Raw genomic sequence first — 22,848 nt, 5'->3', positions numbered from 1 at the left:
GTCCATTCTCACATTGCTAATTAAGACATACCCAAGATGAGGTAACTTATAGAGAAAGAGAGGTTTAATGGACTCACAGTTCCACATGGCTGGGGAGTCCTCACAGTCATGGTGGAAGGCAAAGGAGAAGCAGGGGAATGTCTTACATGGTGGCAGGCAAGAGAGCATGTGCAGGGGAACTGCCCTTTATAAAACCATCAGATCTTGTGAGAGTTATTCACTGTCACAAGAACAGTGCAGGAAAAACTGCCTCCATGATTTCTCCCATCAGGTCCCTCCCACAGGACATGGGAATTTTGGGAGCTACAATTCAAGATGAGATTTAGGTGGGGACACAGCCAAACCATATCATGCCCCAATATAAAGAGACAGAGAACCAGCCAGCTTCTTTTCTACCATGAGAGAATACAAAGAAGGCAGTATGTAACCTAGAAGAGGGCCCTCATCAGAACCTGACCATGCTGGCACCCTGATCTTGAACTTTGAGACTCCAGAACTGTAAGAATACATTTCTGTTGTCCATAAACCACCTACTCTGTAGTAATTTGTTACCACATTTTAAATGAACTAATACAGTGCTGAATGGAATAGGAAGATTCCTTTGACATCACTTCTTTTTCTGTGCCTGTATATTTGCTCTCCAGCCTCCCATTTGACTTTTGAGTCTCACTACAACTTTGCTGAGTAAGATATATTCTTGCCCTGCTTCAGCAGATCTATTCATCCTCTGCCACACTCTGGTGTGATTAATGAGCTAACATTAATAAAGTACTTTGAGTTCCTTGGATAAAGTTGTGCAAACTATTATTCTGTTGTGTTACTTTCTTTAGGGATTATTATAATGCTCCATTGTATTTGTGGAGTCTAGGAGACAAAAGTGACATAAATGTCTCTGAGAAGGCACACTTCAACAAAGTATGCAAGTACAACTGCATGAAAGCAGCCAGGGTTCAAAATCTTATTTTTAATATATTTTCATTCTCCACTCACCTTTTTTATTCTCTGTCCTCAGCCCAGAGTAAAGTAAGGTGAAGTAATACCATCTTTCTGTATGAACAATAAGTGTTACATTGTGAGGCATTAAGCATACATTTGGAGGCAATTTAAAAATCTTTCAGTTTCTAAGTCATATTTTTATCCTAAAGAATAGTTAATATGTCCATAGGAAAGAGAATGGGCTTTTTATCATTGTGAGGTATTTAGGGTTAAAATGTTCTTAAGGTTATGTTGTATAATGCCTCCCAAAAACACAGTTTATGAGTAAAGGACTGATCTTAGGAATCTGCTACATGAATAGGATCATTTGGAAGGCAATGATGTCCTGCGGTTACTTTGTGTGCTTCATTGCTGGTGGACAGATGGCTGGTTTCTCACTGTGTTCTCATTTCAACTCTATCTCTAGCTTGCTCCTTTCCTATGTGGCCTTCCCCCTGTGCTACTAACGGAAGCTTTTTATTCTATGGCCAGGTTTTACTTACTCTTAAATTTAGACCCTCCCTTCAAGTCCAAAGGTCCAAATTGCTAGAACGGTGCAACGGTACCAGGAATTCTCCCTCCTAAACTATGCACCATGTGCAACTTACAAGTTATGTCTAGGGAATCTAAGCATGATTTAATGCCTGATTCTTTCTTTCTATAATATTGCAAATTAATTTACCAAAGTATATATTTACAATCAAAACTATAAAAGGGTCAGGAGGCAGCATGATGTGGCAGCGTGCTCAGCATCCACAGAGCCACGTTCTAGTTTCCTTTCCGTAGATAGGACCTAACATGTGTAACACCCAGGGGCTCAGAATCGTCATGTGTAAAATGAGATTATTAAGACAGACACTTTCTACAGCCCCTTTCAGACCAATGATTCTGTTAGAATGGGACTCTTGAAGGGTGTATTCTTTTTGCCAGGTTGTTTGGCATAAAACATCCAAAATGTCTTCTTGCCTATTCTAGAGTTCACAGTATTTTTAGAGAAAGGCTGCATTTCATTTGTAGTATTATCATTGTGAGTGTTTTCAAGGCCAACCACTTAGCAATTTAAAAAGAAATGGAGGTAGGTGAGATTTGTGATGATTCATGCTCCAGTGGTTAAAAAATAACTACCACTTTTTTTCGTGGATAGTGAAAAAAAGTAGAAATTGTCAGACCTTTGACTGTGAAGCTCTTTGAAATGTGGTGGGAGATGAGAGGAGACTGGTTAAGAGTGTAGGTGATGCAGCTGCACCCTGAGATGCTATTTGACCTTGGGAAAGCCACAGATCTTCCCCAAGAATATTTCCAAATCTGTAAAGCTGGAATAATGTTAATTCCTACCTCACTAGGTTTGCTTAGAGGACGAAATGATTCAGTATTTCTAAAATACTTAGAGCAGTACCTGGCACAGTCTGTGCCATGATGTTAGGCATTAACATAAGCGAAAGGGCCAGTGTAGTATAAAGCAGCAGATGCGTGTAAAAGACAGTACTGGGGCATTATTGATTCAGGGCTCGTGTCAAGTGAATCAGCACTGGAGATCTAATTGTCCATTTGTATTTCTCCTGACTATGTGTTATTCTTAATCCTATAGCAATGAAAATGACTCTGTATCAATGTGTGTGTGTCAGATGGTGGGGAAGTAAGGGTGGAATAAATAATCATGACAGCTTTTTCAAACTAGAGGTAACCTCAACTCTGAAAATTCTAATTTCCTCACTATAAACAAAATTGAATTGTGAGCACACACATAATAAATCATATTCTAGGATTTAGTAAAATCCAAACTCTTCAAACAACTAGTTCTTAATGTGCCAGGCGTTGTGCTAAGTAATTCCATATGTATTATATAACTCAGTTATATTAAAATAACTACAAGAATATATAATCTTTATCATTTTTGGTATGTTTTTCATATGCTTTAGAAGTAAAATGGAAGGCATATATTTATCATACACTAAATTATTCATAGACATTTTTGTAAATTTAGAATTAGAGGGAGCTTATTCATTATCTAATCCTCTTATACGAATGCGGAGCCTGAGAAATGTATGAGCCTAGTGGTTGGTGGTGACAGGGCTGGGACTTTCACTCTCAGGTAACTGCCCTTCCTACAGTAACAGGTAAATTTTCTGAACATTATTACTAATAATGTTACTCTATAAATTTCAGAAAATAAGAATTCTTCCCACTTCTATTGAATTATAAAACACATCACATACACACACACACACACACACACACACACGCATACCTTTTGCTAAATAATATGAATTTAATCATCCTAAGCATACTTCAATTAAGTATGACTGTTCTGACCTATTATCCGTGGAGACACTTCTCCATGGCTGAATTTACTTAGATGGGAAAAATAAAATTGTCAGGCAGAACAGTTCAGCAAAAAATAATAAAGTAGAAAACATTTAGTCACTTTAAATTGCGTTTCGTCACCAATTTTTCAGTGTATACTAAACTCACATTATTGGGATGTCCTTTGAAAATGTAAAATGCCAGAAGTAATTTTAAAAACGTCTTTGTACCTCATACCATATGTTACGAGAGAAACACATCAACAACACCTTAATGTTTTAATGATATGCAATAAGTAGTTCCCTTTGCTTGGATATGTGGTCGTACCCCAAAGAAATCAATAGAATCTCAAAAGATGTGTCTAATATTTTCAATACTAACAAGTCAGTTGATACTCGCTCACAATAATACAGTCAGATTGGACATGAGTGAGAAAGATGAACACTAAAACACATCAGACACTTCTTAGAAATAGCCTTTAAAATCTTAATTGCATTCATTTTACAATGCAAAGGTGGACTTATCAATTCAGTACATATTTATCCTCTTATTGTGAAGATTTGAAATACGTTAAAAGTTCTTATTTTCTTGAAGTTTACAGGATACTTGTTACTACAGAGCAATCTCCCTGCCTCAAGAAACTGGAAATTTTTGGTCTAGTACTTCTTAAATACTGAAATCATTTTTACATAATAGTATTCATAGTTGTGCATGTACTATTATAAGTAGGAGAACAGAAGGGATATAATGTTTGCACTTATAATTTCTAATAAGGTATATATTTTTTAAACCATATTAGTAGGTAAAGATAACATTATTATCATTATCGATTTGCCACTGAGAGAAGACACAAAATAATACTCCCATGTCTTGTCTCCTATATCTGTCGACTTTTTCCTATATAATGAGAAACAATTATCTAAATAAAAGTTAATTTCCAGTTTCTGAGAATCTTAGAACCTTAGTTTTTTTTTAGTTCCTTAACTCTGAAGTTCTTTAAAAACAAATTTTCCTTTTGTGTGTCTCCCCAAACTATAAAGAAAGTTTATCAGAGAAGATGAGGAACTGATGGCAAACATCTGATGATTTGTTTATAAGATAATCATAAGGTGCTGCAGAACAAATCCTGGGTCATTCTGAATCATTCATGGTCACAGTTACCATGTTTTTGTGTAAGGATGGTTTTAGAAAATAAAACAAAATTCAACATTCCTGCCATCATTAGTCAATTAGGAGCATCTTTAAATCAAGACCTTTTTTCATTAAAATCACGAAGTGGACAGAAACTGGTGGTGATTGATCTCGGCTACATTTTTCAGATAACAATCTTGACATTTTTCTCAGGGACCATGAAAATGAATAAGATGCCAACATATAAATACCTTTAATAACTCAGGGCTGAAAATAGTAAAAAAATGTTTAAGCAAAATACCCTTAATAAATTCAAATGAGATTTATTGTTTGAAAGTGTCTAAGTCTACAGGACCTCAGAAATACCTAAGAATAAACTAATTCCCACCAGCTTCCAAGTGAGAAGTCTATAATGATATAAGAAGAGTGAAAATGAGAAAAGAAATGGCCGCAGAGGATGTGAAATTTTATTTCCAGCGCAGAGGATAACATTTTAGAAAGATATTTTGGATTTATTGTTCAATTCTTTGCATTAGCCATGTGCATTGGCCCACTTGTGCCTAAACAAAATGTTCAAGGCCCTAAGAGTACCCACCTCACTTCTGAGTTGAGTTGTAAAAATGGAATAGTAGTGTGTCAAGGAAAAGTTGAGATGGAGATGGCAAATTGAAGGAACGTGTGACCTGTTTTAAAGAAAGAAATTATATGAAGCTACTTCTGCTCCTTCACCTCAGGAAACTCATTTCTGATGATCTGGAATCTCTCCAGCTCATTCCTAAATGAAGCATGACCCTAATATGGACTTAGAAAATTGATTTTAAAGTAGCATTTCCCCCACCATTATGAAATAGAAACTTGTGGAAGTTCCACTTAGAGTTTCATAGACTTAGAATTGACCTACATTGTTTTTTCCACTTTAAATAGACCCATCTCTCTTATGGTGCATTAGGATGGAGAAAGAAACACATAGAAAAGAAAAATAAATCTCTTGTCCATATCTCCAAATTAATGACTGTGACTTCAAATGGTTCTCAGACTTAACAGTTTGATTTGAAGGTCTCTCCTCTTCTGTAAAGAGAAACTGCCGTATGGCCTACATTGTGGTCTTAACATTTACACAACAATTTAATATGCCTGGTTCATGATGAAATACCAGCTCCTGGCTGGGAAATTAAAGCAGCATTCAGCTCCTCTCAGCAAGAAGGCTGCAGTTTGATATATTCTATAAACTGGATTGTGCACTAGCCAAGGGAAAGAGGATTGACATAGTTAGAAAACACAGTTGGACTTGTTAAAACAAGCATTTCAGTGCACAGATGCTAAGTCTCCTTGGAGTTATGCATTGGATCACTTTGCTCCTACTTAGCTAGGAGCTAAGCTAAGTCCTACTTAACTAAATATATTTTTGTTATATTTCCTTTTATTTTTCATCTTTAGTGCAATTTATAGAAATGCAATCATTTACCTCTAAGATATTTCAAAAATGTTTGTTAGAAAAGAAAGGGGTTACAGGGTATTAAAATATTCTCCATTTTCAATGAGCGCCATTTTTTTTAACTTTTATTTTCATTTCAGGGGTGCCTGTGCAGGTTTGTTGTATAAGTAAATTCATGTCATGGGGATTGGTTGTGCAGATTATTTCGTCACCCAGGTACCAAGCCTAATACCCAATTGTTATCTTTTCTGTTCCTCTCTCCTCCCCTCCATCCTCAAGTAGGCCCCAGTATCTGTTCCCTTCTTTGTGTTCATGAGTTCTCATCATTTAGCTTCCACTTATAAGTGATAAAATGCCGTATTTGGTTTTCTGTTCCTGCATTAGTTTGCTAAGGGAAACAGCCTCCAGCTCCATCCATGTTCCCACAAAAGACATGATCTCATTCTTTTCTATGGCTGCATAGTATCCTGTGATGTCTATGTACTGCATTTTCTTTATCCAATCTGTCATTGATAGGCATTTAAGTTGATTCCACATTTTTGCTATTGTGCATAGTGCTGCAATCAACATACGCATGCATGTGTCTTTATAGTAGAATGATTTATATTCCTCTGGGTGTATACGCAGTAATGGGATAGCTGGGTCCAATGGTAGTTCTGTTTTTAGCTCTTTGAGGAATCACTGTACTGCTTTCCACAATGGTTGAACTAATTTACACTCCGACCAACACTATATAAGTGTTTCCTTTTCTCCGCAACCTCACCTGCATCTGTTTTTTTTTTTTTACTTTTTAATGGTAGCCATTCTGACTGGTGTGAGATTGTATCTCATTATGGTTTTGATTTGTATTTCTCTAATGACCAATGATGTTGAGCTTTTTTCATATGATTGTTGGCCACATGTATGTCTTCTTTGGAAAAGTGTCTGTTCATGCCCTTTGCCCACTTTTTAATGGTGTTGTTTGTTTTTCTCTTGTAAATTTGTTTGTTCCTTATAGGTGCTAGATATTAGACTTATCAGCTACATAGTTTGCAAAAATTTTCTCCCATTCTGTAGGTTGTCTGTTTACTCTATTGATAGTTTATTTTGCTGTGCAGAAACTCCTAAGTTTAATTAGATCACATTTGTCAATTGTTGCTTTTGTTGCAATTGCTTTTGGCACCTTTGTCATGAAATATGTGGCCGTTCCTATATCAAGAATAGTATTTCGTAGGCTTGTTTCCAAAGTATAACAGAGATTAAAGATAGAAAATACTTGTGCATTTTATACTATTCTCTTTAATAATTTTGAATATGCTATCAAAGTATATTTTCATCTTCATCCATGGCAATGTTCATCATAAAGTCACATTCATCTGGGGAAAGTAGGAACTTTCTTAGATCCAGTTCAGATATGGAGGATGCAGTACAAGTTTGTAATTACCTTTACAAAGCTTAATTTTATTTTTATTACTGATGATTTAAAAGATTACACGTTAAGTGAAGTGATTAAAAAAATAGACAAACATGTCAACTCAACTAATATTTTATTTAAATCAATAAATGGTGATATATATGTATGTAGAGAACCTTAAGAATAGGATTTCTGTAAAGAGAACTACATACTACACACTGAAGAAAAGAATGACCAAGAGCTTTACTGGAGCTGATTGAAAGAATTACTAGTGAGTCCTACGAGGTATATTTCCCGTAACACAGAATGAAGCACATAGCTGGAACTAAGTAGATGCTTGCTGAATTGAAATGGGAGCATTTGAGATTGTAATTAGAGACAGTACTAGTTGGAAACATGAGATCAGACCAGATTATGGATGGTTTTGAAAGCCAGATTAAGGAATTTGAAATTTATTCCACCGACAGTAGCATCCAAATGTGAATTGTCATGAGATACTAATTCAAGTTTGGGGAAGAATTGTCTTTACCTTGGCTAGGAAAACTCACGTACTATACCTAGCTAGACAGCAAATTAAAGAATGATTGTTTTTATGACCCAAACTTTCTTTACCCTAAATCCACTCACTACACATAATTTGAATTAATACTTTTCAATGTATTTTCAAGATATTGTGTGGCAACATTCTATCAAGATAGCATATAAGAAAGCCAGTAACAGCAACATGTTTTATTTTACATTGACATTGGGAAAACAATTTTTAAAGCCCGTTTCTTTTACACGTGGAGCACAAATAAAAAATATTGTCAATGTAACTACAAAGTTGTTTTCAATGCTTTACTAAGTGATGTTCTAAAGAAATATTGAAGGAATTTCCATTAAACTTACATACGTATCATTATATGGTGGAAAATATATTGCAAAATGTATTAATGATATATGATAGTCCTATACTATGTCCCAATACTATGACAGTGTTGGGCATATTTTATTCAGTCTTCTCTACCAAAATAAATAATCTATGTGCTTTTATATCAGTGTAAAAGTTAATAAAATTTAAACATGTGGCTCAATATGAAAGAATATCTTTGTATGTGAATCTTTTAACATTCCCCTAAACATATGCTATAGCTAGCCAAAAAGAAGAGCTCTTGGCAGGGCTCAGTGGCTCACGCCTGTAATCCCAACACTGGGAGGCTGAGGCAGGCAGATCACGAGGTCAGGAGATCGAGACCATCCTGGCAAACATGGTGAAACTCCGTCTCTACTAAAATCCAAAAAAAATTAGCCACCAGGCGTGGTGGCGGGCACCTGTAGTCCCAGCTGCTCAGGAGGCTGAGGCAGGATAATTGCTTGAACCCAGGAAGCGGAGGTTACAGTGAGCCAAGATCATGCCACTGCACTCCAGCCTGGTGACAGAGTGAGACTCCGTCTCAAAAAAAAAAAGAAGAAAAGAGCTCTTGTGTATTTTTTGTCTGCATGCTCTCAAATACTTTTTTGCCTGCACATATGTATTAGTCTGTTCTTGCATTGCTATAAGAAACCTCCTGAGACTGGGTAATTTATGAAGAAAAGAAATTTAATTGATTCAAAGTTCTGATGGCTATACAGGAAGCGTGGCTGGGGAGGCCTCAGAAAACTTACAACACAGTGAAAGGTGAAGAGGAAATAGGTACATACTATACATGGTGGAACAGGAGAGAGAGAGAAGGGGGAAGTAATACACACGTTTAAACAAGCAGAAGTCTTGAGTACTCACTCATTACCATGACAACAGCAAGGGGGAAATCCGCCCCCATGATCCAATTACCTCCCACCAGGCCCCTCTTCAACACTGAGGACTACATTTCTACAACGCTGGGTGGGGACACAGAGCCAGACCATATCAACATACTAACAAAAACCTCCAACCGAATCAAACTTTCTCTGTCATAAACAATTTGCACATGATACTATTTATTAACAGTAACGTAAATTTTATTTTTCCTTATTTTTTTTTTTTGCCTCTGAATCTAAATGCCACAGATTCTTCAGCAGAAATCTATTTTATCCTGCTGGTAAATTAAACTGGTAAACCAACTGGAGTTACCTGACACTTGAATGGAAAAGAAAAATAGATGGAATTTTTGAAAAGCATTTTTAATGTGTTTAAATAGCTATCTCTCATGAACAAAGTGATTAGCATTTGCTTTACAATGTTCCAAGAAGATTATCCAAAAAAGATTGCATAATTAAAGCAAATGTCCCAAAGAGTTTATTTATAGATGCTTTGATATCTAAAACATAATTTTAAGCTTCTGTTGTAAAGACGATCCAAAAGTTGTACAAAGACACAAAGCACTAGCATGTTTGGCACCTTGGATTATCAGAGCAGAGTTTATGAAGATAAGAGGCCAAAAATATGTCCTCATGAGCACTCCTGTCAGTCCTTATTGTGGTACTTTCAGTGTGAGGAGTTTGCTATTGGCTTCCAGTAGATTGAGGCCAGGGAGATGAAGCTAAACATTTTACAATGCATAGGACAACTCCAGACACCAAAAAATTATCTGGCCCAAAATGTCAGTAGTGCTGAGGTTGAGAAACCCTAGTCTAGAAAGTCTCATTCAGTTTTATATATCGGAACACAAGTGGGGAAATTAATAATAGTCAAATAGCATTCAGATGATTTCTCTTTGCATTTATTTTGTTTGTCTTCTGAGATTCTTTGAAGTCTTCCTTCATTCTCACTTGACCTCCGAAATTCCAGTTGTCTTTCATCTTTCTGTTTAGGAGTTTCTGCTATGATAGTGATGATGATGCAAAATAGTAAGTAAATATACAGCTTGATAAATCAGTATTCTAGGACTAGGGTATTTTAGTTATATTTTGCTAGTGCTCAACAACAGCAAAATTCTTTTTTGTTTTTAGTTGATGCTGTAAAAATTGGCTAGTATCCCTTCTTGAAATACATGAATAGAATTTTCTTGTCGTGATATGGTATTATAATAAATTACATATCTTTCATGTTTCAAAACTTATTTTTAATTATTTTAAGTGTTATAGTTCTAGAGGATGTTTTTGTCTGGACTCCTCAGGAAAGTGAGGGAGTTGGGACATGACCTGCAAATAACTTCTTGACAAAATGTGTGCCTGCTTAAAGAATGTTAACACCAGCTAAGTATTTGATAATATTAAGAAATTACTATTAATTTTGGGGGTGTTATAGTGATATTATGGACATTTTTATTTTAAGAATATTTATATTTTAGTAATGCATACTGAAATTTTATTTTTGAAATAATATGTCTGCAATTTTTCTCAAAATAATTAGGTGGCAATGTATGAGGTACCAGGGCAACAAGCTATCAGTTGATGATTGTTTAATCTGTGCAAGGAACATATGAGATTTTATGATGGTATTTTGTTACACTATTCTACTAATTCGTTAGACTTATACTCTTCTACTAGTATTCTGGTAATATAATATATTGTTACTTTTATGTGTTTACAATTTTCTGCAATAAAACATTAACAAAATATAGGAAAAATCTGCTTTTTTGTAACTTTTATCTTTTTGGAAAGTCATTTATCATCCTTATCCTTCTCAAATATGGAAATAAAATACTGGTTTATTGAGTTTCTGGTTATATGAGGCTTCTTTGAACACGGTTTCAACAGGATGTATCACACCTCAGTTAAGCTTTGAAACAATGAGTGGATTTCTTTTCTCGTAGATGAAAGCCAGACCCCTTGGTGGAAGGATTTCCTGGTGTCCTTTTTATCATGTTGACCAAATGAGTCAGAGAGAATTTCTTTTTTAAATATAGAAGATAATATGTGGTTTGGATAAACTGTTGGACTGTTTGACCTAATTCCTCACTTCACTTTGCTTAAAGTCACAAGCTAAATAGTGGCTTATACATCTTTAGTCCGCTGATTTCTATTCTTTCCAGATTTTATTTGCCTAAGTTAAGATACAATAAAGGACATCTATTTGTAAGGAAAAAAATGTGGGTAACCAAGGAGTAGGCAAATGTTTTTCTGTAAAAGTTCAGGTAGTTAATATTTAGGCTTTGTAAGCCATATATGATTGTATATCCATCTTTCATTTTTGCTTTTATTTTAACAAACCTTTAAAAATGTAAATCCACTTCTTAATTTAAAAAAAGCAGTTCAATAGGCCAATGGTTGGATTTGGCTATAGGACTCCTGATCTAACCCCTCTGTTCAAAACAAGCCTCTTTTCCAAATTTAACTCATTCTGAATAAGATATAAAAGAAACAAACATTCTATAAAATATATTTTTCTTATCATTATCATCGCTTTAATGCATATGCATTCTACCTCTATCAATTAACACACACTACTAACTAAAGTAACTAATTATTCACGTGGATTAGTATTTCTTATCAACCCATACTTAAGCTTATATACAAACTTTTTAAACTCAAAACCTCAGTGGCATTTTTATGATTGTAATTACTACTTTCAATTTGCTCATTAGTGGTCATATAGAATTATGTTTCTTGGAGTGGGAAAAAAATCAACAGATATTTACCTCTGTTAGGATTGATTTGTAAGTGTGAACGTTTTCTTGATTGGGCAGTGGTAAAAGGATTTCTTTATTTGCCTAATAAATTTTTTCTGTTATCTTGCACAAAGATTGATTCTCAGTCATCCTCTATGAATACGTCAAATTACTGAAAAGTAGAAAATGAAAACTCTATAGGTGGGATATTAGTTTTCTACTTACGTCAAGACCTCTCTGTGACTACTCACATACTGAACTTGAAGAACTCATTGTAATCTATCAAGTGAAGGAAATAAAAGAAAAGGTAGAGGCTCTTAACAAAATGGACTGGTATGAACTTCTAGACCTGAAAGAGGTCACGAGTAGAGGTGTGTACGAGTCAGGCACTCAGGGGGATGACACAAAGTAAAGATCAGATTAACTGATGATACAGTGCATTGTAAGGGATCACAGGAAGCAAAGAAGCACTGTAAGGGATCACAGGAAGCAAAGAAGCAAGGGAAATTATCTCAGGAGTATTAGAGGCAGACTTTATGGCAAGTGAGATTGTCCATCAGGAAACCACAGTGATGCCAGTGGCCAAACACCGCTTTGGGGATTTATCATTCTCACAACTCATGCACTCTGACTATTCCAGCTATTCATTCTTTACTTTAAATCTCCCCAACAATGGGTATGATTAATTCTATTAGTCACAGTCTGATTGAAGCATCCCCATCGAAAGAGTTCTCCAGCCAGATTGTCATATGGGCTGCTACCCGAGTTATAGATGACCATCTTTGGAGTAAGCATCAATCCTGGTTGAACCAGTTAGCAGAGATTTTTAAAGTCACACGAGAAAAGTTTACCAATTTGTACAAAACACACACACAAATACTGCTTTCATTTTTTAATAAAGGAATAACTGGATTAATGTGAGGAAGAGTTTTCATGAAATTAGTTTTTTTATGCAAAAGTTCTGCTTTATTTGTTCCCAAAACAACCTTTTATCTTATATTCACTCCTAGGACAGACACAGCCTAGCATTGTTTTTTTGTTTTGTTTTGTGTTTAGGTTCAAAATCATGGATGCCTCATCCCCTTTCAAGCTCTGTTGAAGTTTCATTTTACAGTGATTATTTAGAGAGACTGCTTCTGTTCTCAGTGCTACAGCTTTAGATCAATCAATTCCCCAAAATTATTATCAAAACTTCTTTACAATTCTTTACTAAAAACGTCCCTTCCAGCTCATTTGGCAAACTGACTATAGATAAATATGCCTGCATCATAAAGCAAAAGATTTGAGAGAACAAATTTACCTGTTGGAGAAAGAGAGGCTAAATGTCTTTCCCATAAATGGCAAGATGTGTAGAGAGCCAGGACTCTCCACTCTATTCCATGTAAGTTAATTTCTTAAAATAATATTTTGCACACAAAGTTTTTTCCTGAAGAGCCCTGCGATAATAGGGTAGATCAAGACTAACTTTCTTATCCATGGAGAAATATTCTCTATGCCTAACCAAATAATTATGATCTTGTCAAGCTGCTCTTCCTAAAATTTCATAAAAATTAGCTTCCAAACCTTTCTTTGAACCTGTATCATGATACTGTTTCATTCTAATGTCTCCTCTCCCCTCCTGTTCCTTTTCTCTTGCCCTCTTCATCCCCATAGTCTGTGCAATGTAGTTTCTACAGTTTTTTCAAGTCTAACCAAGACCCTCATGCCACCAGTGATGTACAGAATTACTCTATGATGAATGATATATTACTTGAATTTACATAAAGTCACTAGTAGGTTATTTAGCCTTGGAATTATGCTCAAATCTTTTTTCATATTATGCTTGAATTTATAATTCTCAACTCTTTCAGTCAGGACAAGGACACAAAATATACTTATTTTGCATTCTCCACAATTGCCTGAGGTGCAGGTTACAGGGAAAATAGTGGTTAACTTGAATTCATGTTATCTTTAATTTCCATTCCTTTTGTTTACTTTTTCCAACTTCTTCTAAATGAGGAACCCTTTTTAAATTATAAATCTGACAGCTATATGAACTCATCACCCAAAAGAAGCTTACCAGTGGTAATACCTATCCCTTGTTAGAATTGCAGATTCTTTCATCACACTCTAGATTTACTAAATCCTAACCTGCTTTGCAGTAAGACAACCCAGGTGATTCCCATACATATTAAAGTGTGACACTGCACTAATGAATCCATTCTGAATGAACTGAATTAATTTTTGCATTAAACAAATAGAGGAAATGCATGTTTAAATGTTGATTTTATCATGTGTGCATGTGGTGTGTGTGTGAGAGAGAGAGAGCATCAAGGGAAATATTTTAGAGGCAAATAACCTTTTAGGCTGTAATAGACTTGCCTCATAAATATCTGGTGAATATATTTCCTATGGAGACTATTGTTTCTGCCACGTTTTTTTCATTTTTTAGAAGCATATTAAGCCACATAGGAAAACAGAGCTGTCAGGATATTACTTCAAAAACACATTGGAGGTACCTAAGAGCCAAAAATCATTTGATGAATTTTTAAAAGCTGGCTGCATTTTAAAGGCATTTATAATTCAAGGTGTTTGATTAACTTTTGACGACTTGAGTGCTGCTAGATTTAAAGATCGAAAGGAAAAATTTGGAATAGTCTGGTGAATTTTTAAAGCAGATAGAAGCAGAAAAATTGTGGTTTTACCCTTCTTAGCTTTGATATTTTTATGTTATTTTTGTTACAATCACAAAACAGAACCCTTTTAATCTATGTCACATGGGCTAACATGGGGCTACCTGGGATTGTTTCCTACCTATGTAACATATCTGCAATATCAGTAATATCAATTAGGTATTTTAACTTGCCAAAGACAAGTAGTACAAATATATATTCTATATAAGTTTACCAACAGTATTATGTAAAGCTGATTTTATGCAAGCTGAAGGAGTTACAATGGAAATGAAAGACACAGATAAAGAAGAGGAAAGGGGGAGAAGTTAAGGAGTGGAAAGTGTAAACCTTAATTTCAAAAATTCACATATACAACAAAATCAAACAATCATGTTACAAACATGTTTATGATGAGTAGGAACCAGATGAGAGCTTTGTATTATAACTTCTGTCAACTGGAGCCAAAGCTTCACAAAAAGATTTGCCTATTTGGAATATTGTGTTCAAATGTGAGCACCTTGTTTTATGAAGAATATTTTTAATCTGATGTAAGCCATTTTCAGTTATTGATTGATTCACTTATTTCTTTTTTTTTTTTTCTGAGACAGAGTCTCACTCCATCACCCAGGCTGTAGTGCAGTGGCACAATCTCAGCTCACTGCAACCTCCATATCTTGGGTTCAAATGATTCTTCTGCCTCAGCCTCCCAAGTAGCTGGAGTTTCAGGCGCCTGCCAACATACCCACTAATTTTTTGTATTTTTAGTAGAGACAGGGTTTCACCATTTGGCCAGGCTGGTCTTAAACTCCTGACCTCAAGCGATCTGCCCACCTTGGCCTCCCAACATTCCATATTTCTTGAACCAAATAATATATGACAATGTTTGGTAAGTGATGACATTGCAAATGCAATCATTGCACTTCCTTTAAAGACCTTATACTTTAGTATAAAAAATATAAACAAGTAAGTCCAATAATGTATTGTAGGAACTAAGATGCAAGATGATCAAGATACAGAGGAAGCACAAAGATAAATTCTCCCTGGGACAATTATGAAAGAGTATTAGTGGATGTGAAACCATCTTCCTTAAGACACAGTCTAAGGAATTTGTACGATTAGTTTATGAACAAATTGTTTATGAGATCGTGAAAGATGATAGTTATATATCACAAATTTGGAGAGCTACTTGATGTATGAAGCATTACTTTTATTTGCTTCTAGCAGGTACCGTCAAAATCCTAAGGAAAAATTAGAACACAAGGAAATGGGGAAAAAGGAAGGAAATTAATGCTTTACGAGTGCCCACAATGTGCCAGGCTTGTGGTGGGCTCTTTATAGGCACTGTTTTAGTTAACCACATAACAGCTTTGTCAATGAATAACTTTGCTAACACATAGCTTGTCTGAGGAGTTGCTACTAGGCCAACATTCAGAGACCCAGGTGGTCACTCTAATTTATATGTTTTAAGAGAGATGATTTGATTGAACTTGGAGCTAAGATTTGTTTGACAAAACAATAACTTTATTTGATCTAAATAACCATAAATAACAGGGCATGAGTAGTAGAAGAGGACACAAATAATTGTGCAATTAGGAATGTATCTATGTGAGTTGAAATGACTAGTTATACCCTTAGTAAAGTGAAAAATTGGGTATTCTGGTTATTAGAATATTATAATATGTAATCTATCTATACATGAATAATACTTTCTTTATATCTATATTTAGAAATTTGTTGTATTCAATCTCTTTTTCAGAAGATTGTACAAAATGTGAAATGCGTTAAAATACTAAAAAATCAATCAAATACTAAAAAAATTTGCAGCGATTTAATGTTCTTTCCTGTTCTAAATTTCTTTCGATTTCTATTCAAATCTATTTGATACCCAGAGTACTTCTACCAGCCAAACATGATACGCAAAATGATTTAAGCCAGATGTTATCATCTCCTGTGCCATACAGAGGCAGTGTTTTACTAGTTCACTAGTATAAATACAGAAAGTCTACAAAGACAAAAAGAAAGCAAAAAAGTGATATTTTCTCTTACATGTTATTATTACACAGTGAATTAGAAATCTAAATAATTTATAGGAAATTAGTATTTTGATGCACAGCAGAGAATTACTTTTATTTCATGGTATCAGTTACTAAAGAAGGAAGCAGCTTTTGTTTAGATTACTGTGAGAAGCTAAGTACAGTTTTGCCCATAAATTCTAGAAGCTCAGGTTAAGCACATTACTTTAGAATTTTCTGTCATGAGTTCCTGATTAGCTCTGCGTCACTGCAATGTCAAGTTCAGTTTTAGAGGTCAGGAAAATATTTCTGAGTTGCAAAACGTTTGAAGCCATTTGCCCTACCTTATAAAAATGACTATTTATATAGGTGACAGTAATGTCAGGTGGACTTAAATGTTTATAATCAGGGTTAACTAATGCCAGCAAAAATAGCATTGAGAAGTTGATATATCTCATACCCTAAGGATTATTAAAGGTATACAAATAATGTGCTAGGCCTAATCTAGTCTCCCAGGCCACACTCTTTCTGACATTGAAATTGGAAACAGAGTTGTCTGTGTTCCTATGAGAGGATGCATTACCAATAGTTTTCATCTTAACTAGGTGAAATAACTACTTAGCCATTCATAAACGCCCTATAAAGAAAACCAGGAAAATTCTACCTAATTAAAATTAATATGCTGAGTGTCCATTACTTTTACAATTTATTATAATATGTAAATATGCATCCAGATGAAGGGACCTATTACCCAAGTAAATTTGCACTAAGATTCTTAAAACAGTTATTACACCACTGGGAAGTTCTTAGTTGAGCTCTCAGAGAGTATACAAACAAGAAAAAAGCAGAAAGGCTGGAACAGACAGATTCTAGAAAGTATGCCAAGACAATCTTTAAAAAGCTTGTGTCTGTAAACTGCACTGAATCTGTTCTTTGGGAGTCCAATTTTATTTTATTTTGTATTTAACTTTATTTGCTTTATGAAATCAACATGGGTACCTATAAGCAGGTTAATTTTCTTCCTGATGAGTAAAGGCATGTCTACATTGAAAAAAAAAGACCGAATCTTCTAGATAATTTTCTTTTTTATAAACATTACACAAAACCTCAGAGATATGTTATGTTCCTCAAAGAAAGTATATAAAACACTTGGCAAGTTCTATGACCAAGGGAAGATGCCTAATGGGTGAACCAATATTATCCAAAACTTAAGAAGATAACTTAGTGTGGGTTTTATGTTTGTTCACTGTAATTGACATATGCATAAGCATTTTTAAATCATATTACCTGGGCTGGAAACTCAATGTAGCAGGCACCATGAGGGATATTATAAGGTAACTGTATGGTTTCTGTCTTTAAAATGTCTTAAACCAGCTAGGGCGATAAAGCCATTATTTAGGAAACAGAAATTCAGTAGAATAAAATAAAATGAAATAGTGATAAACTAATACATACATAATTTCTAAGGTACCTAAAGGATAGTATGAGCTACAGATGACTAACTTTTTTTCTATATCTGTACTTTATTTAAACACCCCCCATCCCTGCCAAAGACACATATACACACAGATATGGCAAATACACCAAAACTCTGTAACACCTAACAAAGGGCTGTGTTTACTCAATAAGTACATTTTCAAAATAACTTAATACTGTATCAAGAGAAAATTAATTCACAGAGAAGCACCTGTTCTATTCATATTGAATCTGGACATTCAATTCATGAAATCTAAGCCTCTTTGATCAGAAAGTTTACTCTTTTTTCATTGCTAAGGGTGTGCCATTTCTTAATTCTGTTATTCGTACTAGAAACAGAGTATGGAGGCTTTAAAAGAAGAGATTATTTTAAGTGTTTTTCGTACTTCTTAATGACTATTTCTCCTCTCATGAATAACCTTCAGTTGTTCTTTTTCTCACTAAGAAATTATTGAGGACGTGCAGCAAGGTAATGGCTGATGAGTTTTGAGTTGGTAATGAACAAAGTCCTTTACATAACTTTTGAAGGGACTTTGTTGTGCAAGTCTATATTTAGCCCTTAGTTTCTCCATAGGGGAATATGTCACATTAAATACAAAGGGAATTTTTGTAGGTGATTAAATCATTTATTTCATCAAGCATGTTGCTATTTGATTCAATTATTCAAATCAGCTAACATTAAGCCCCTACTATCTGTCATGTAGGCACTGGAGATGTAAAGATTAATGAGACTTTACAGATAAAATGTTGAATGAAGTCTAAGTTAGTCACAGAGTTAAGGACAATAAAACTCTAGAGACGTAATTGAGTTTTACATTTCACTGATAAATAAAGTCCACAGAATATAAATATGTGTCTAATTCTCACAAACAAGAGCAAGTTGACTGAGACTAACACAGGACTCTAAATCCCCAGGCCAATACTACACCAAAAAAAGAAACCCTAAAATAGCCCAAGCAACTGTGTGTGTGTGTGTGTGTGTGTGTGTGTACCTGAATCAGCAGGAAACCAAACATTACTGCTATAGACAATGCCCCAAATAACACTCTACCTCATTAACAGGCAAGAAAGACCAAATTAGAATATCAGTGTTGATCTCACAAACTACAAAAAGTAAAATAAGTACATTATCTTTTTAAACAAAATGTAACGAAGAGGTAAGATTTGCTGAGCAGTAACATCTAAGTTTTACTGAGACGGCAATATAGAAAACCTCTGGGTTAAGAGCTCATAACACACATACACGTTCCTTCATGTAGGCTTTAAACAGTATTTTAAAAGCATCTTCCTTGAAGGATTTATTTTCTTACCAATGGTAATATTTAACCGATTCAAGCCATGATTACTTAGTATATGCGTACCTATACTATGTAACATATGCTACATATGTTATATATTCATTATATGAGATCATCAGATGACAGAGGCCAGAAAATCATTTGGAAATAATGGTTTAGGAAAAATATGACTAAACTTATATCTATGCTCCAGTAAATCTGTTTTTAACATATCTCTAAAATGACTGTGCATACTGAGAATAGCTGTATTCTTATTTCTAATTTTTAAACTTGTTTTTAAAAATTAAAAGTAATATATAAACACATGCTCTTTGTAAAAATAATTCCAAGTAATTTCTAAGCATAAGACAAACACATTTCTTATTTAAGATGATTCCCAGGACATGCCTTTATCTCATCCCTCTACAGAGTCCCAATTAATAATAGTAAAAAAATAAAATATAAACTCAACCTTACAAAGCAACCTGATGCATGAATTTGTATTTGGGAGCGACCAGGAGATGAGACAGAGGGACATGTTTCTAGAAGACAGAAAATACTTTTGATATGAGTGAAGTGCCAGATAACATTGGTTCTGTAGCCAGCAACCATGGCCCTTTCTTGTTAATAAAATCTTGTATGGCTGGCATCATATACTACTTCAGGGATAAAACCAGGATTTACCTAATTCAATCACTAACAGTAGTTACCTTATTCCGATTTACCAAATATTCAGTTTCAAATCCTTTCTTGCAGCTAAGGCTGGCCACATGATGCAGTTCTGATAATAAAATGCTAGAGAAAGTAAGTTAGGGACCTGTAGTACAACTTTTGCCTTCACAATAAAAAGAAAGAAATACAGGAAGAAAGTCTTTTACTGTCTCCCCAAACTTTGGATGCTGTTGTGTGAGTATATGAATGTGTGTAGTTGTTGCCATCAACTTGTGATCATGAGAAGAAGGCCAAGGAAAACAAAGTATTGTGGGCACAGTTCCTTGGCATCATTGAAGTGCTGAACAAATGTTGGCCTTGCCTACACCCAAATTTTGTTTTGTAATATAATGACATTAATATATTGGATAAACCAGTGCTATTCAGGTATTCTGTAGCCTGCAGTTAAATGTATGCTGGTGGTTACTGATGAACCTTGAAGGGAAAGTATAGGGAACATGGAATATATGTACAAAGAACGGGAGCCAAGGAGACAGCAGGTATCCTGAAAGAATACTAAACAGGCTCTTAGTTAAGAGACAACGGGACCACAGAAGACAGAACAGAAAGCGGGTGACTCATGCCGATGGTAGGTATGAGACATCCCTCCCTCCATGTTGCAGAATAGTCTGTAGCCAACCATGTATCTGAGGATGGTGGGGGGAAATGTCAGTGGTTCTTTCATAAAGCAATTGAATGAGAGGGAGAACTAGGACAGTTAAGAGAGATGTCAGTGGCCTAGAGTAAAGCCCTCCTCATTCTGGTATTTAGAGAAATATGAGGACAAGCTCCCCACCTATTTGCCCTAAAGAAAAACTTTAAATGAACAAATTCTGCAACACTACCAGAGTTTTTTTTATCTTTAAATGTGATTGGACATCAATAGATTACCAAAAGAAAGCATTCAACACACAAGAGAAAGACCTAGAAAAAGAGACAAAACAATGATTCCAGAGTAAAGAGAAAGAGTTCAGAAAAAATAAATTCAAATAAAAATATAATAAGTATAAAGATAAAAAATAAAAACGAAACTAATTTTTTTTCGCTTTGTATAGCTTTAATGCAACATATTTTACACATATAACTCATTAAAGTGTAGAATTCAAATATCTTTAAGTAAATTTACCAAGTGATGAAACCATCACCACAAATCAGGTTTTAGAATATTTTTATCACCCAAATAAGATTCCTGTGCCCACTTACTGTTAATTCCCTTTTCCATCTTTTGCCTCAGGCAACCACTAATCTGTTATCTGTCTCTGCAGATTTGTATTTTCTGGATATTTTACATAAATGGAATCACACAGTATGTGGCTTCTCATGTCTTACTTCTCTCATTTAACATTCCACACAAGATTTGAAACCAACACTTAGCTTTGTTTGCCATAATATGGCAATCATAAATTATAATTTTATGGCATTGGTACCTTAGTGACACAGGAATTTAATTTTGGAGTAGTATTCAAAATGCTTCTTTTAATTACCTTGTTTATATTATAGTAGCAGGTAAATTCCATGGTATGGTAATTTGCTTTAAAATTGACCAAAATAGATTTATTTTCCTACACAGACACACGCACATATTCAGGCACAAAAACATTCAGAGAAACACACAGACTCCACAATATTATTTAGCAGGTTTACAACATTACTCTTCAATCTCAACATGAACAACAGCATAATTGATGGTTTAGGTGACATTTCCTGAAATCCTCTCTGTCTTCCCAGACTGGTTCACGTGTCCTTCTCTAGTATTCTGAGTTTGCGTATATGTGACATTGTTCTTACCAGATTGTATTTTTTAAAAAAAAAAACAACATTATTTTAAGATTGAGTATTGGCAGTTGGATACTTTTGTCAGAAGGAATTTGCTGATATAATAGAAAATGCTGCTAATAATTGTTTTTTCACACCATGAGACTTGTTTTAAGTTGTGGGAAGCCTTAATGGCTTTTAAAAGAAAATGATCAAACAAGTCATTCTTCTTTGTTGTTTTTATAGAGATTTGCCTGCTGACCAAAGGACGTCGTACTGCCAGTGTTCGAGCTGATACATATTGTCGTCTTTACTCACTTTCCGTGGACAATTTCAACGAGGTCCTGGAGGAATATCCAATGATGAGGAGAGCCTTTGAGACAGTTGCCATTGACCGACTAGATCGAATAGGTACTCTAGTTTTCTACCTTCTTTATATAAAATTTAATCTCATGGCATAATATAGGTTTGCAATTATAAGTCCAAAATGCAGCAGGGCGAGGTGACTCACGCCCGTAATCCCATCACTTTGGGAGGCCGAGGCAGGTGGATCATTTGACAGATAGTAGGGGCTTTATGTTAGCTGACTTGAAAAATTGAATCAAATAGCAACATGCTTGATGAAATAAATGATTTAATCACCTACAAAAATTCCCTTTGTATTTAATGTGACATCCTGGCCAACATGGTGAAACCCTGTCTCTACTAAAAATACAAAAATTAGCCGGGTGTGGTGGCATGCACCTGTAATCCCAGCCACTCAGGAGGCTGAGGCAGGAGAATCGTTTGAGCCTGGGAGGTGGAGGTTGCCGTGAACCAAGATGGTACCACTGCACTCCCGTCTGGGAGAGAGAGTGAAACCTTGTCTCAGAAAAAAAAAAAAAAAAAAAGTCCTACATGCCAGTTTATAGCTTGCTTGTTAATTTGTGTAGAAATAGCAATTAGCTGTAGCTATATTTCTTGAGAAATCTGGGTCCCTATCTATCTCTTCTAAGTATTCTGGGTTTATTTATTAATGTCTGTTTTTGCTAGCTAAACAAACTGATTTCCCGACTGATGCCAAAACAATTTGAATCTTCAGGTAAAAAGCAATGATAAAAATTCTAGATAGCATTGAAATAGAACTAAAAATATGATAAGATGAGTCTATATTACAAACTAAGTTTTATCACTTTTTTTTGTATTTTTAGATCAACTTTACATTTTATCTTTATATTAGG

At 34.8% G+C, this 22,848-nt stretch overlaps 1 protein-coding gene across 1 annotated transcript in view; it reads left to right on the top strand.

Annotated features, from left to right (window-relative positions):
• The window catches only part of HCN1 (hyperpolarization activated cyclic nucleotide gated potassium channel 1), a 407,076-nt gene that overhangs the window by 372,851 nt on the left and 11,377 nt on the right, over window positions 1–22,848 (top strand). The window contains exon 7 of the mRNA XM_030814040.1: window positions 21,875–22,039. Coding sequence (XP_030669900.1) covers window positions 21,875–22,039 — 165 coding nt within the window. The remainder of the gene's footprint in view (window positions 1–21,874; window positions 22,040–22,848) is intronic.

Source organism: Nomascus leucogenys, chromosome 6, assembly GCF_006542625.1.
Source record: "Nomascus leucogenys isolate Asia chromosome 6, Asia_NLE_v1, whole genome shotgun sequence".
NCBI lineage: Eukaryota > Metazoa > Chordata > Mammalia > Primates > Hylobatidae > Nomascus > Nomascus leucogenys.
This window is presented reverse-complemented; position numbering and strand designations above follow the sequence as displayed.